The sequence below is a fragment of the Liolophura sinensis genome, chromosome 1 (assembly GCF_032854445.1).
Source record: "Liolophura sinensis isolate JHLJ2023 chromosome 1, CUHK_Ljap_v2, whole genome shotgun sequence".
NCBI classification, from domain to species: domain Eukaryota; kingdom Metazoa; phylum Mollusca; class Polyplacophora; order Chitonida; family Chitonidae; genus Liolophura; species Liolophura sinensis.
Genome location: NC_088295.1, coordinates 82188372 through 82201630, shown reverse-complemented (window position 1 = coordinate 82201630; position 13259 = coordinate 82188372). Strand labels below are relative to the sequence as shown.

Sequence of the window (13259 nt, the reverse complement as noted above, 5' to 3'; positions counted from 1 at the left end):
AAGGCCAGACACAGCCCATGTTGATAAATTATTTGACCTAGTTTGACAAACATGCACCTGGCCTATGTCCACAAACAGTTTGACCTGGGTTAACAAACCAGCTGGCCCACATTAACAAACCAACTGACTGAGGTCAACAAACCGTTTGACCTATGTAAAAAGCCATTGGCACCTATTGAACTATATTGACAGTCCGCTGAATGATCGGACGTAAGATCATAAATGCAATATAGAGAGCTGCTTTCAAAACTCGGGTGTTACTGGTTAACGACCTTGGACACAATGGTCAGCAGCAGTCGCCCTACAAAGGAATTAGTTCGCATATAAAACCAGCGAGTTTATCTGACGTTTTAGATCCTGTCCATATTGACTACAAATGTTACTGGACTCCAATGTAATAAGCATCTACTGTCCAAAGATTATATATCTGGCCTATGCCGTATGTTTTAGCTGGACACTCTCTACAAGGACTTGCCGTACTACAGAAGCGTGGAGTTCATAGACATCAAGTAGGTAGCTGTTTAAATGCGAAATACTTCGCTGTTGCCATGTTTTCTTGCTGTCATTATATTCGGTAAATTGTTTTGTTTAAATCTGATGATAAAGATCTCTGGAAAATAAAACCTCTGCTTTTGTTTCTTTGAAAATTTCACCCATTTATCATATTGACACTTAAGAAACATTTCATCTGTTTGTTTGTCTTCATTCAGGCCGGAGGGTAACGGCTCCACTCTGTCCCACCTAGTTAACTATGATAGACCTGTGAACCCTCTTGAGGCTTGGCTGACAGCATTACAACTGAAAGATTTCGTGAATTCTCATCTTCGTTTAGAGCTGGACTCAGCAGTAAACAGCTCCATTGACAACGCTACTTACCTCATCAAGAGCGGAAATGACATCATTGACATCAGTAAGTTTTAAGTGTAACTTTAGGAAATTGTTGTTAGGCGTATTTTGTCTCGATCTCTACACATCAGTTGTTGTTAGATATGCAAACCCTAACACAAAAGCATCGACAGTTCTGTAGATATAAAAGAACCTAGTTAACACTTACATAAAGACCACAACCAAAATCAGCTGTATGGCAGTGTCTATAATAAAGATGTGGTCTGCCAGCCTGGAAAGTATATAATGCATCTAGGTATATACAAATCTCGTCTGATGTATCAATCGTGTATAACATTTTTGTCTTCCGTTTAGTTCCCTTGCTGGACAGAAACATCAGTGCATGTTTGCTGTTTGACTTTACCTATGCCTGTCAGCACGCGGGAAGTTGCTATGTCAACGAATTCGGGTATCCCGCATGCAGGTTAGACAATAAAGGTGTTTCTTTTGTACAAATTTGAAACTGCAATTGCTATAAAGACTTTAGAACCATATGCACCATTGTTAAAACGGCTGTAAACTTTTATTACCAATCCATAATTGTTACCAAATCCATAATTATTACAAAATCCATAATTGTTCCGCTGACTTTAGAACCATATACACCATTACTAAACCGGGTGTTAACTCTTGTGAAAAAAAATGCATCATTGATACAATTGCTGTATGCTTTTTGTTTCAAATGTATCATTGTTACAGTGGCTTTTCAGCACTTTGAATCAAATCCCACAGGCTCTTTGATGCAATAAGTAAATGGCAAGGCTTACATCTATCATAATAGTTAAAGCCTTTTCTCATGTATATGGAAAATACTACTTCGTCTACAGAAGCAGGCATCAGTTTTCATTGATATATCTAAAAATTGACCTTTCAAGCTAAATATTGTTTTTTTTTAAGGTATTTAGTTCTCTCACGACACTGCAGTATTTGAAAATTCCTCCCTCCTTCCACATATACCTGTCATCAAAACCGTTGTATTTTCAGATGTGCAGCAGGATTTTGGGGAGACTATTGTCAATGGAATTTGCCAAACACTGGATACAACAGTAAGTTTTCTGGGATGTTTTAGTTTTGTAATCTGTACTTATTTATCGGTATTTGGAGTTTACCAATATGAGTCACTGAATTACTGAATATAGTTTATTTATTTTCGACATGTGTAAAGGCACGTTAATGACATTCAAATGTCCCTTCTCTAAATTCAAATTACAATGTTTATGTCCAGTAGCCCTCCTGGAAAGGCTGATAACTAAAATATGCCCTGCTACATTTAGGGTTGTTATGGCGCTTTGATTTATGTCCCAGTATTAAGTTTGCGAATGTTGCGATTTACAGCGACTGAGTCATGGCTGACTCTCAGTCTTGGTGGTAATATGGATACATTCCCAGACTCCACGGATTATCAGCAAATGGAACAGTTCGTGAGTACTCAATTATTATCTCTAAAAGCGCTTGTATCACAACCGATAGAATATGTGTGTGTATATATATATATATATATATATATATATATATATATATATATATATATATATATATATATATATATCGCTACACAAAGTACATTGGGACTATATCCATGTGTTTTCATGTACTTTCCATCTTTATTTGCAGTTGGAGAACCTGTATGGTGGGCTTCCATATTACCGAGGCGTGGAGATCGCGAACATTACGTAAGAATTTCCTCCGTTTCATGAAAGTTTTCTGTATTTCGATTTTTAACTTTCCAAACCACACTAAACCTCTTGCCAAGTGAGCTTCATAAAAGTTTACCGAGATCAAAGGCACAATAAACTCTACAATTTATCTTTGTTGCCATGTGAATTTCTGTAAGTATTTTTAGAAGCCTAAGTGCACTTGTTCTAAGTAAACTGTCATGAAGCCAGACCCACTGTATACTTATTGTCTGTGTAACATAGCCCGGTTTTCTCCCACCATAATGCTGGAGGCCGTCATATCCGTCATATGAGTGAAATGTTCTTGAGTAGGCGTAAAACACCAAATATAAAATATAAAATAATAAATAAATAAATAAATAACTGTTTCATTCTTTTTAACACGAGAATGTATGCTAGTGAAGTTTATATAATTGTGTCACTATCGTTCACATAACTTCACTTCTGTAATTTTATAAAACGATAGGACAACTGATGGTGAAACAGTGACCACGCACCGTGTCCTGTACAATCGTCCGGTGACACCACGTGAGGAATGGAACACCGCTATACTCCTGAAGGACTATGTGAATGAAAACTTATATTACGAATACGGCACGATGAACAGACCAATAGAGAACGCCACATACCTTGTCCGTGAGAACGGCGAAATAGTGGATGTTGGTAAGTCGTTATTTCTCTACATGTATTTAGTGGAAGAAACCTTACGTTCATTTTATTAGGGGTTCGTGCCATTCAGACTTGAATCCCTATTGTTTTCGCTAGGATTATTATTATTATTCTCCACAAATTTGTGCCACGTTTTTAGCAAAAAACGGCAAGTCGCACAGTAATGAATTTTCAGTATGTTTTAGCTACAGACCAGAAGGTTTGCACCTAAGCTTTTGGAAACTGTTGATCACGCGACTTGGCGTCCGTATTGGATTTTGATCAAAACCTTTAAACATCTCCTTCTCCAAAATGGCTGACGCGATTCAGCTGAACTTCAAACTGCAATTGCACAAGGCCTAGGTACATTTAGGGTGGAAATGGAAACTTTCTGCGTTGAAACTTGCACGAGCTCGATATTGGGTGAAATTATCATGTGACGAAAAAACTGCTTTTTTTCAAAATATTGTCTAAACTGTTAAGAATTTTACCGGATCGGAAATCGGATGTGAGTTCATCAAAACTAGAAGTAGGTATATTTCCTTAACCAATGAAGCTAGAGATGCAATCTTAAGGCCTAACATCATCCCGAGACAAACAGACAACTTATACATAACCGGAAGTGACGTCAGCAAATCGGAAGTAGTACATGCCAAAAAAAATCGCCATTTTTTATTTTTCAAAATTGAAAAACGTATACAGCTTAAACGTCTCAACAGAAATGCGTGAAACTTAGGTACGTGATAGATCCGGAGTTGTGCTCTTACGAGTAGAAGTTGGGCGATCTGAATCACGTGATCAGGTGGCCATTTTTGGTTGATGTGAAAACATTTGACAGCTATGTTTTTCCAAAACGCAATGTCCGATTGGCTTAAAATTTAGCATACATAACAAACGTTCCATGGACGCTATTTGGACAGAAAAGGGATGCAATATGTTGTCAAATTAGGCTTTGACGGATACATATGATGTGACGGAAAATTTGAATTTGATGATTCTTTACATGTTACCTGATCACGAGTCCGGTGCTATTTTTGTTCTGTGGTGTATATTTTTTGTCGCGAATTGGGATCAAAAGGCGAAAAAGCGCAATTTCCACCATTTTTGGCAGGTCACGTGACAGAAAACTTACAGCTGTAAAGCTGAAAATCGCTTTGTGTACAGGACTATACATGTACTGTATGTATTGTGAAACTCGCTGACCTGTGTCAAAAAAAAACTGGACAATAATAATGTCCAAAGGCAGATTTACCACTTTTGGCACATTCACATACACATGCCAAGTAGTGTAATACAGTGTTTGGATGACTGCTAAGAATATGTATCATGTATCATGTATATGTTTTCTTAATTATTTGGGTTACACTGCAGTTGTGATTGGCTCACCCTGTGCCATTGCTCCCCGCCCCCGGTACATGTTCACCTAAACTTTGTGCATGGCCAGTCAGTGTATGTTGTGCATGTATATCTGAAAGTTAGCCTTGTTTTGAGCAAACCTTGTCCTCTTTATTGTACGATAACCAGGCTTTGGTAATTGAAGGATGCCTACATATGCCCTGGTCCAGGCAGATCGCGCCGGGCTTGTATCGCGAATTTGTCACGTGATTAAAATTTTCTGAATTTAAACATTTTAAGTACCCTGATTGGAGTAGTTTCATGTTCTGGTCACGAATCTGGTCTTCATTGGTTTCTCTGATGCACAGTTTTGTTGCGAATTGTCATTAAAGCCCGACAAAGTGCAGTTTTCCCCCATATTTGGAGGTCCAGTGGGCACAGGCTGTTGCGTTAAAACTACTCGAAGGATTCACAGTAAAACACGTCCATAAACCTAAATAAAATCAGTTTCTGTGAACTTTCTCTTTCCGTTTCGCTCAATATGATGTGAAATATTTTGTGTGTTGTGACAGTGTCTCTTCTTGAACGGGAGTGGCGCACGTGTTACCTGTACCAGGTGTTAGCGGCGTGTGAGAATGGCGCCTACTGCTACGCAGACCAATACAACCGGCCATCATGCAGGTACCATCAGCATCACTACACACAGATTTACGTGCAGCTGTAGTACACACTGATTTACGTTACAATGTAATACACTCTGGTTTACGCTCAGTTGTAGTAGGCCTACACACTGATTTATGTTCAACTGTAGCACACACTGATTTACGTTCCGCTGCAGAACACAATGACGTTAAGCATGACTACACGCTAATTTACGCTCAGCGTCATTACAAACACAGATGTACGATCGCACAGAAGCACGTCCAGCACCAGTGCGAAGGTTTAGCAGGAGTACACATAGATGCACGATCGGCGGTAGTACCCACAGATGGTTCATCAGCGTAAATGCACACACACACATACACAGCAGCAGTGTATGCTGAGCATCTGTACATAGAACAAATCATAATTGATTGTTTTTTCTATCATCTCGTTTACTGTTTTTCTATTTCTAGATGTCCTGCCAATTACTGGGGAGAATATTGTCGGTATTATACACCAAACATCGTATACGCTGGTAAGTTAATCTTTTCTGTCATTATGTAACCATTATAAGACACGACTCCTTCATGATTTGTTAAAAATGTGATCTTTTTAACCCGCTAACAATACTTGATACTTACTTTAAACAAAAGCAAATCACATGTGCCCTGGTAAACATTGCCGTTTGTACTTACCTTTCAAGTACTGTTTTTGTGTTTCTCTTCTGTAATAGATTATGTGGATAAATCACTTCTGACATTAACACTGGCGGGAAATGTATCAAGCGATCCATCCTCACCCGAATATCAATCTATTTTGGAATTCGTAAGTATCATTATTTCCTTAATAAATGCGTAAATGGCATTATTATGTTCGTTAACGGCGTATCCAACAGATCTATACTGTTGGATACGACGTATGGAGACGTATGGAGACACTAATGGAGACTCTGGTAAAAGTAATAACTCGTGCTTAAAACAAGAAATATTTCACATATGTCTTAAAAATTTGCTAATTAACAGGGTGATTAATGATTTCTTTATTTTCATCTGGTTATTCACCTGTCTTCATGGTTGTTTGCAGTTCCGCCAGCAGTATGGAGGACTAAGCTACTACCGGGATGTGGAGATCTTGGATATGGTGTAAGTAAACTCTTAGAGATCTTTAACGCTCAAAAATATAAATTATGTAACTTGACGGTTGCCGGATTGCACGGGGCAAGCAGAAAATGTGTTGGGCAGCCAACCTTTCCAAATTGCCTGCCCGGCCGGGCAAGTCGGCAATAAGCAGTGTATCCATCATTCTATTTACTGAAACAATGCTTCTTGGATGTGGCCTTAAGCATCGATGCTATCAAATAAATAAATAAATAAATTCATTGAAGCAAATCGTCCGCTGAGACATAGTCAAGACAAACCTTTCAGAATAACCAGAAAGAGGCTTCATTGTTTGTTGTTGTAATCTCCACGCTCTAGTAGGTGTCGGCGCGCACACTTGCGATAACATACCGCAGCGGAATTTTACGATTCTCGGAAAATATATTTCCGTTTTGCCTTTGATTATGACGCCTTCATGATTGTTAAGTGACGATGGAACGCTTTTTGACGAATAAAAGGCCCACCTACAAAGGCTAACGGAAACCCGCAGGCTTCGATGTCTAAATTGCCTTCTGCAAATGAGGAATATGACAACTACAAGCGACAAAGGAGTCTTGGATAATTACGTTCCCGAGGGCGACTGAAGTGGAATGCGGGCGTGAACCAGACACACGTAAATACATTGTGTGCTCCATTTGCCATGAATTTACGGACGTCAAACTTTCTCCGGACACTTGTGGACAGGGCTTCAAAAACTATCCCTTCATTCATGGTTATAGCTCATACAGAAAACCATCACTTGAGGCATATAAAAAGTGTGCTGCATGTTCAGTATGTCACCAAAAAAACAGAATGCAGTTTCTGGTGAACGAAGTGAGATTTTGAAAGCAGACCAGCTGACTTTATTCAAAAATGCACATGCAGTCATGAAGAAGGGCAAACCTAGGTTAGACTACGAATTTTTATTGGATGTTGTAAAAGGGCTAGACATAGGAAAAACTTACTTGAACCGAACAAGTAACCAGTAATTTGGAAAACATATGTTCACACCATGTTAAACAACTCGTAAAGGAGTTCACGGAGGCTAAGTTCTTTGTCATAATTCCCCACGAGGCCACAGATGTGAGCCATCTGGAACAGGTAATCCTTTATATCCGATACGCCAAACAAGCTGTTATTCACACAAAGTTTTTTGTTACCGGACAGGATAGCATAGTTGGTAGAGCGCCCGTTTCAGGAGCGGTAGATCCAGGATCAATCCTGGGCCGAGTCACACCTAAGACTTTAAAAGAGGAAGTTGTAACTTCCTCGCTTGGCGTTCAATATGAAGGGGATAATGCACGACTGGTTGACCCGTATCAGTATAATGGTTCGGGCGGGGCGGCTTACTTGCATTCGGTAAGTCGTATCAGTGAAGCAGCACTAAAATAAGAGCGAAGGAAATCCGTCCTGCGACAAGGAGGCACATTATATACACCCTACGGATTCCTTCGTCGTGATATGACTGAAAAATTGTTGAGTACGACGTTAAACCCCAAGCACTGCTGTGCTTACAGCAGTTACAAATGCAGCTGATGTTAAGAAACGATCAGGAAATGCGCTCACAAATGTGCTAAATGCCATTGACTGTCACCATTATTGCCTGACACATTACACAATACTGACAGATTCAGTGCCGCACAGGGGTCTAAGTGTAGGTACTTTTAAAAAAAAAATGAGGAGACCTAATTTGTAGCGTTTATGGTTTTTCTCTCTTTGTGTGTTGAAAGCTTTGTCTCGTTTCTTCCTCTTCACCCAGACAAGAAACATCAGCTTTCCAATAATCCAGTCATCACCAGAGAGTTGTATTGACCGCCTAGAGCTTTTGAGAAAAGATCCATTATATGGCATAGAGCGGAAAAATTGCTACAGAGGTGACTACGCAGATCACCTAGCTCAGTGTAACACACGCAAAAAGCTTCACCTATATGAAGCCAACAGACTTTCTCTTTTTGATTTACTGGCTGACTGCCTGAGAACGAGGTGCTCTAATTCCATCCCAATGAATTAGACAAATTTTCTCCCCTGTTGGACACAAAGTTGTAGAAAAAAGACAACTTGTTCACTCTAAGAAGTGTATCCAGTAATGGTGTCAGGAGTTGGGTAATCACAGAATGGATGGACAGAATGGATGGACAGAATGGACAGTGAAATCATTGAACTTGTGGGAATCATTTGGATTAATGATCAACTTGAGCGACAGGGGGTAGTTGTGTCGGGAGATCTTGGTGGAATGGCGAGCACTGATGCGAAGGTTGCTCCGCCTTAATGTCGATTGAGCTCACACAGACCTCATTACATGGTCCTCCATCCTCAGTCAGACTTCTCAGTCTGAGAGTGAGAATCTGACATGCCTTTTTAACATTAATATGTCTTACTGCGTTACTATGTTATGTTATTACTGAAAGGGGCTTCAGTTAGTTGAAAGTTGTAAAAACTGACAAAAGATCCCGTCTATAGCAGTATCCCTTGCAATACCACCTGCTTGTAAAACTTGAGGGCCCTTCATTCCAGGCCTTTGATCTAGAGCCTGCCAATTGAGTCATGGATTGTCCAGAGGCAAAGAGCCAAGCGACCATCCTTTATGGACAATCAAACCTATAAATTTTGACCTGAAGTTAGGAAATCCTGTCCATAAATCATATCAGGACTTGGATGTATTTTTTAAACAAGGTAACGTGAAGGCAGTTAGTCTATTCAGTCTGCAGAGATCGTTAACTATCATATGTGAGAATAACTGTGGCATTTTTTACTTACTCCAACAATATGGAATTATCGGAAAACCCTTTCAGGATAATCTGATCACGTGGTAATATCTCTCCATAGAGTTTTTAATTGATCGTTATTGTGATTATATCTATCCAGCTCTGGAATAATCCAATAAAATTTTAATCTCAATTATAATTAAAAAAGAGGGCTTACGGCAAGGATTTAGCCAGCTTTCTAACATGGGCAATATACTAACATTAATCCATAGCTTACAAGGATAGATTTTTGTCCCGTGTCCAACTTTAATGCTGTTTTGGGATCTTTATTTATATGAGTTTTGGTGTGAAAAATTGTGGGCGAGTGAAATATTTCAGCGCAACAAGTTTTAGGACTTTGTTGCCCCCATGGCAACCGACTTAGAAAGTTAAGTTACACCACTTGATGTAGTGAGTATAATGTTCCGCCAAAATATTTGTAGACTCACAGACGTCACTGTGGGTAGGTTCATCACGAACTTGTCAAAACGCGTTCTTTTTCATAGGGAATTCCGGATTCCTTTAACATTACATTTTACTACAGTCGTAGAAGTGAAAGTTCTTAACAATGTCGTTAAAAATAAATAAATAAACAAATAATTCATGCACATGAAGTACCAATTCTTCATTCGTTGAAACTTCTGGGTTGGCAGTGGTTTTTGTTTCATCATGAAAGCTAGTAGCAAAACAAGTGTTCCTAAGTGTTCATACGTGGACTACTTCTGAAGTCACCTTCTGTACCAGCTTCTCAGATTTTGCACCCTATTTAACCATATAAGATACGAATGCAATGTAAGAATTATATCAGTATATGGATGTCAATTTGTGATTTCAGGTATGAAGGCGGAGAAACCAAGATCACTCACGTTGTGAACTACAACCGGCCTGTGACAGCTCGTCAGGAATGGCAGACAGCGACAATCCTCAAGGACTACGTCAACTCAAACCTATACTTCGACCAAGGCGCATTTAACGCTTCCATTCAGAACGCCACCTACATAGTTCTCGATACTCAGGGACAAATCGTCCACGAAGGTAGGTTTCGGGGTGTCTGAAATGCTTGAACATGATATAGACTTGCAAGGGTCTTCGTGACGAAATCGATGATGTTTTTCTTAGCCTGCTGGTGGTGTTCAAGGGCGTGGCTGTCAATACAATTTGAGAGTCAAGAATGGTGGACCAGTTATGTTAAGTTCAAACACTTCTTACTGGTGACCTGCAACTTATTCTACCATATACTCGCCAGTATGGACAGATAGTCTTTCTAATCTTTGTAATTCACCCATCAGCTGTTTGGAGTAACTTGGTGTGGACATACACAATCAGCACGTGTGCAAACATAACTCCCGCCATCTCCCTGACACCAACAATGAACCCAGCGTTGGACTACCTGACTGACGGCCACCAAACTCTAAACCTACTTTTGCTTTACGTTCAGTCATCGTCAAAAAAGATAAGCACCCTTCTCACCCTCCCACCGCAGTTCTTATTTATGTGCCACTTCTATCGTTTAATTATATTTACTTCGTCAAGTGAGTACTTCCGAGATTTCTTGCACGAACATAGTATTAAACCGTCAACACCCGACAGGTTTGAGGTCATAATCCACTATTTGTCAGTACGATAGGAATGATACCAAAACTTTCAAAAGAGAACATTTTTTGGTCTGGTTGTTATAGGCCACACCCTGGGTCATACCGTCCAAAGTGTTTTCTTTTTTTTTGTCACTTGGCTATTTTCGCACAGCGTGACTTGATATATACATGTACCCGGCTGATAACAGGCTGTTCGGTGGGTACGCCTGTAGACTAGACTAGAGAATAACTGTGAACAATAAGCTGGTGAAGGACTAAAATAGTATTTCTCATTCATGTGGTCGCTTTCATAAACTGAGAAAGACAACTGATACTTATTATTAGTTATTATTATTATCGTATTATTAAACGAAGTTAGGAGGGGGTGAGGGGGGGGAATATACTGGAAATACTGGAAACCGGAATCACTTATCTGTCCGCTTTGTGTCCGTCGGAAGACAAGATTTTGTCCACGCATCTCCTCCCAAACTACTGCGCCGATTTCCAAACTTACCACATACCATACAATTTGCCTATCATCTCAACTTTCGCATCCTTAAATTTAAGGGCAATCGGGTGATTATTTTTTATAGTTACCCTCATTTAGGACATTCGTAATAGTGCTTTTTCATGTATTCTAATTTTGTCCATGAAACTCTTTCTAAAGTACTGAGCCTATTTCCAAGAAATTTAGCATACATCTTCCCTATAATCTAAATGTGTGCATGTTTAAGTGTATTTACTCCCGTTCAGATACGTAGCGCAATAATGGATTTTCATGAGCACTGTCGCCACCATATGGCTGAAATATTGCCGATGTGAATCAAACAGCCTTAATCATTCATTCATTCTTGTCCACTGTATTCTCTTCTGATTGCTTCATTTCTCCATTCAAACTCAATGTTCCAGTAGTCAAATCAGCACACTCCCATCGAACAGTCTATGTGAAGACACACTAAGCAACATGACTTCCTGTCATGTCTTTTAATGCTTTTTTTCTTTCCGGCATCTGGATACATGTTACTGTTATATATAACACATAACCTCTTATGTTTTAGTACCATTATTGGAAAGAGAGTGGCAAGTTTGTTACCTGTACGACCTCAAACAGTCTTGTAAAAGCGGCGGTCGCTGTTATATCGATGAAGCTGGCTTTCCAGTGTGCGGGTAAGGCTACTACGTTCTGCTTTTAAGATTTTTTGTCGCGTACATTTTTAACTCGCCTTTACTGTAGCTTATGTCGTACTCTGAGCGCCAGCGTCGAATAACAGAGAAACAAAATGTTAGGAGTGATATCTCAAAAAGTACTGCATTTATGGAGATCAGGGTTGATACGGTGATCATATTAAATACCGTAAATCACTGAAGTCCTGACCTAGTGTATTGTGTATTAGAATTTAAACAAAACACAAAAGTTAAACAAAAAATTAGGGGTGGTATGTGAGAAAGTACAGCATGTATTGACTTGTAGCTTTACATGCATATAAAACACAGTGACGCAAGAGGGATGATCCATCGTTGATGCTTTGTGTGCCAGGAATTACCGTGAATTACCAACTTCACGATTTCAGTTCTTAATGTATTGAGCTGAAGTTTTGCATTCGTGTGTCTCCAGGAGGCGAGTTATCTGGTAGCCTTGCTACCACATCTAAGTTTGAAGCATTATATTGTACTTCCGTTGAAAGCTCCCTATTTAGAGCCCTGTATAAAAAAAACTTTTATAGGTTACCTATACATAACATGGCTTCAGTCTCAACTGATTTCTTTGTGGTGATCTATATTCTTAAATTGATACGTTTCTTGCAGATGCACAGAAGGAATGTTTGGGTCGTTCTGTCAGTTAGGAGCTGTCACCAATGTGCTTGATGGTAAGATAAAGCATAGAACTTACTATTGTAAAACGCTAATTGTTTTTAATACATCATACATGCCGTGTACATGTTTAATTCTAGTAGCATTAATGCGCCAAAATAATTGATGATTGATATTAGGCGGAAAATCTGGCAATTGTAAACTTTTTTTCAAAGGTATGTCTATAATTGTGCTATTATCCATCCATCAGCTGCTGGCTACCCCAGAGAATCCTTGCTAACTCTGCACCTTGGAGGGAGGTTTACACTCACCGATGCCCAATACAACGAAATAGAGACGTTTGTAAGTAGACTGCCCACTGTCACTGTTTATCGTTAGAATATCATTCCGGAAGATCTAACAGTAAGACTGTGTATAGAAGTTGTTACACCTACCATGTGTTTTGTACACCAGCACAGTCAGACTTTTCTTTCACGGGTATCGCAGTAACTACAGTAGGTGCGAAGGCAAGGTAAATGAGATTAGACTTTACTCTAAAGAACACCATCTTTCTCCGTGACTTTTCTGACAAGTATTGTTTTTAAATTGTGCTGTGTTAACTATGTATTTTTCAGCAATTTTACAAGATTTTAAACGTATTTTATGATGTCTATTCCAATTTGTTGCAGCTTGGAAACAAATATAAAAGTTTGGACTACTACCAGGGAGTTGAAATCGTGAACGTAACGTGAGTTTTTCTCAAGCGTCTTCTTGACTCAGAAGACTGTATTCTCAAACGCGTCGGCTACACCTTCTCTGCGTTTTCCC

At 39.4% G+C, this 13259-nt stretch overlaps 1 protein-coding gene and 1 long non-coding RNA gene across 2 annotated transcripts; both read left to right on the top strand.

Moving 5' to 3' along the window:
* The first annotated feature begins 2258 nt into the window (after positions 1-2258).
* LOC135464658 (uncharacterized) lies at positions 2259-11401 on the top strand. The gene is made up of 9 exons (XM_064742147.1): positions 2259-2306; positions 2500-2558; positions 3028-3224; positions 5117-5225; positions 5660-5721; positions 5920-6011; positions 6270-6328; positions 9902-10101; positions 11394-11401. Exons 1-9 carry the CDS (start codon positions 2259-2261, stop codon positions 11399-11401), a joined length of 834 nt encoding a protein of 277 aa, XP_064598217.1.
* Positions 11402-11765: 364 nt separating this feature from the next.
* LOC135461801 (uncharacterized) lies at positions 11766-12794 on the top strand. Its single transcript, XR_010443398.1, has 3 exons — positions 11766-11807; positions 12447-12508; positions 12703-12794. It is a non-coding gene; the product is annotated as an uncharacterized LOC135461801 (long non-coding RNA).
* The last annotated feature ends 465 nt before the right edge of the window (positions 12795-13259 follow it).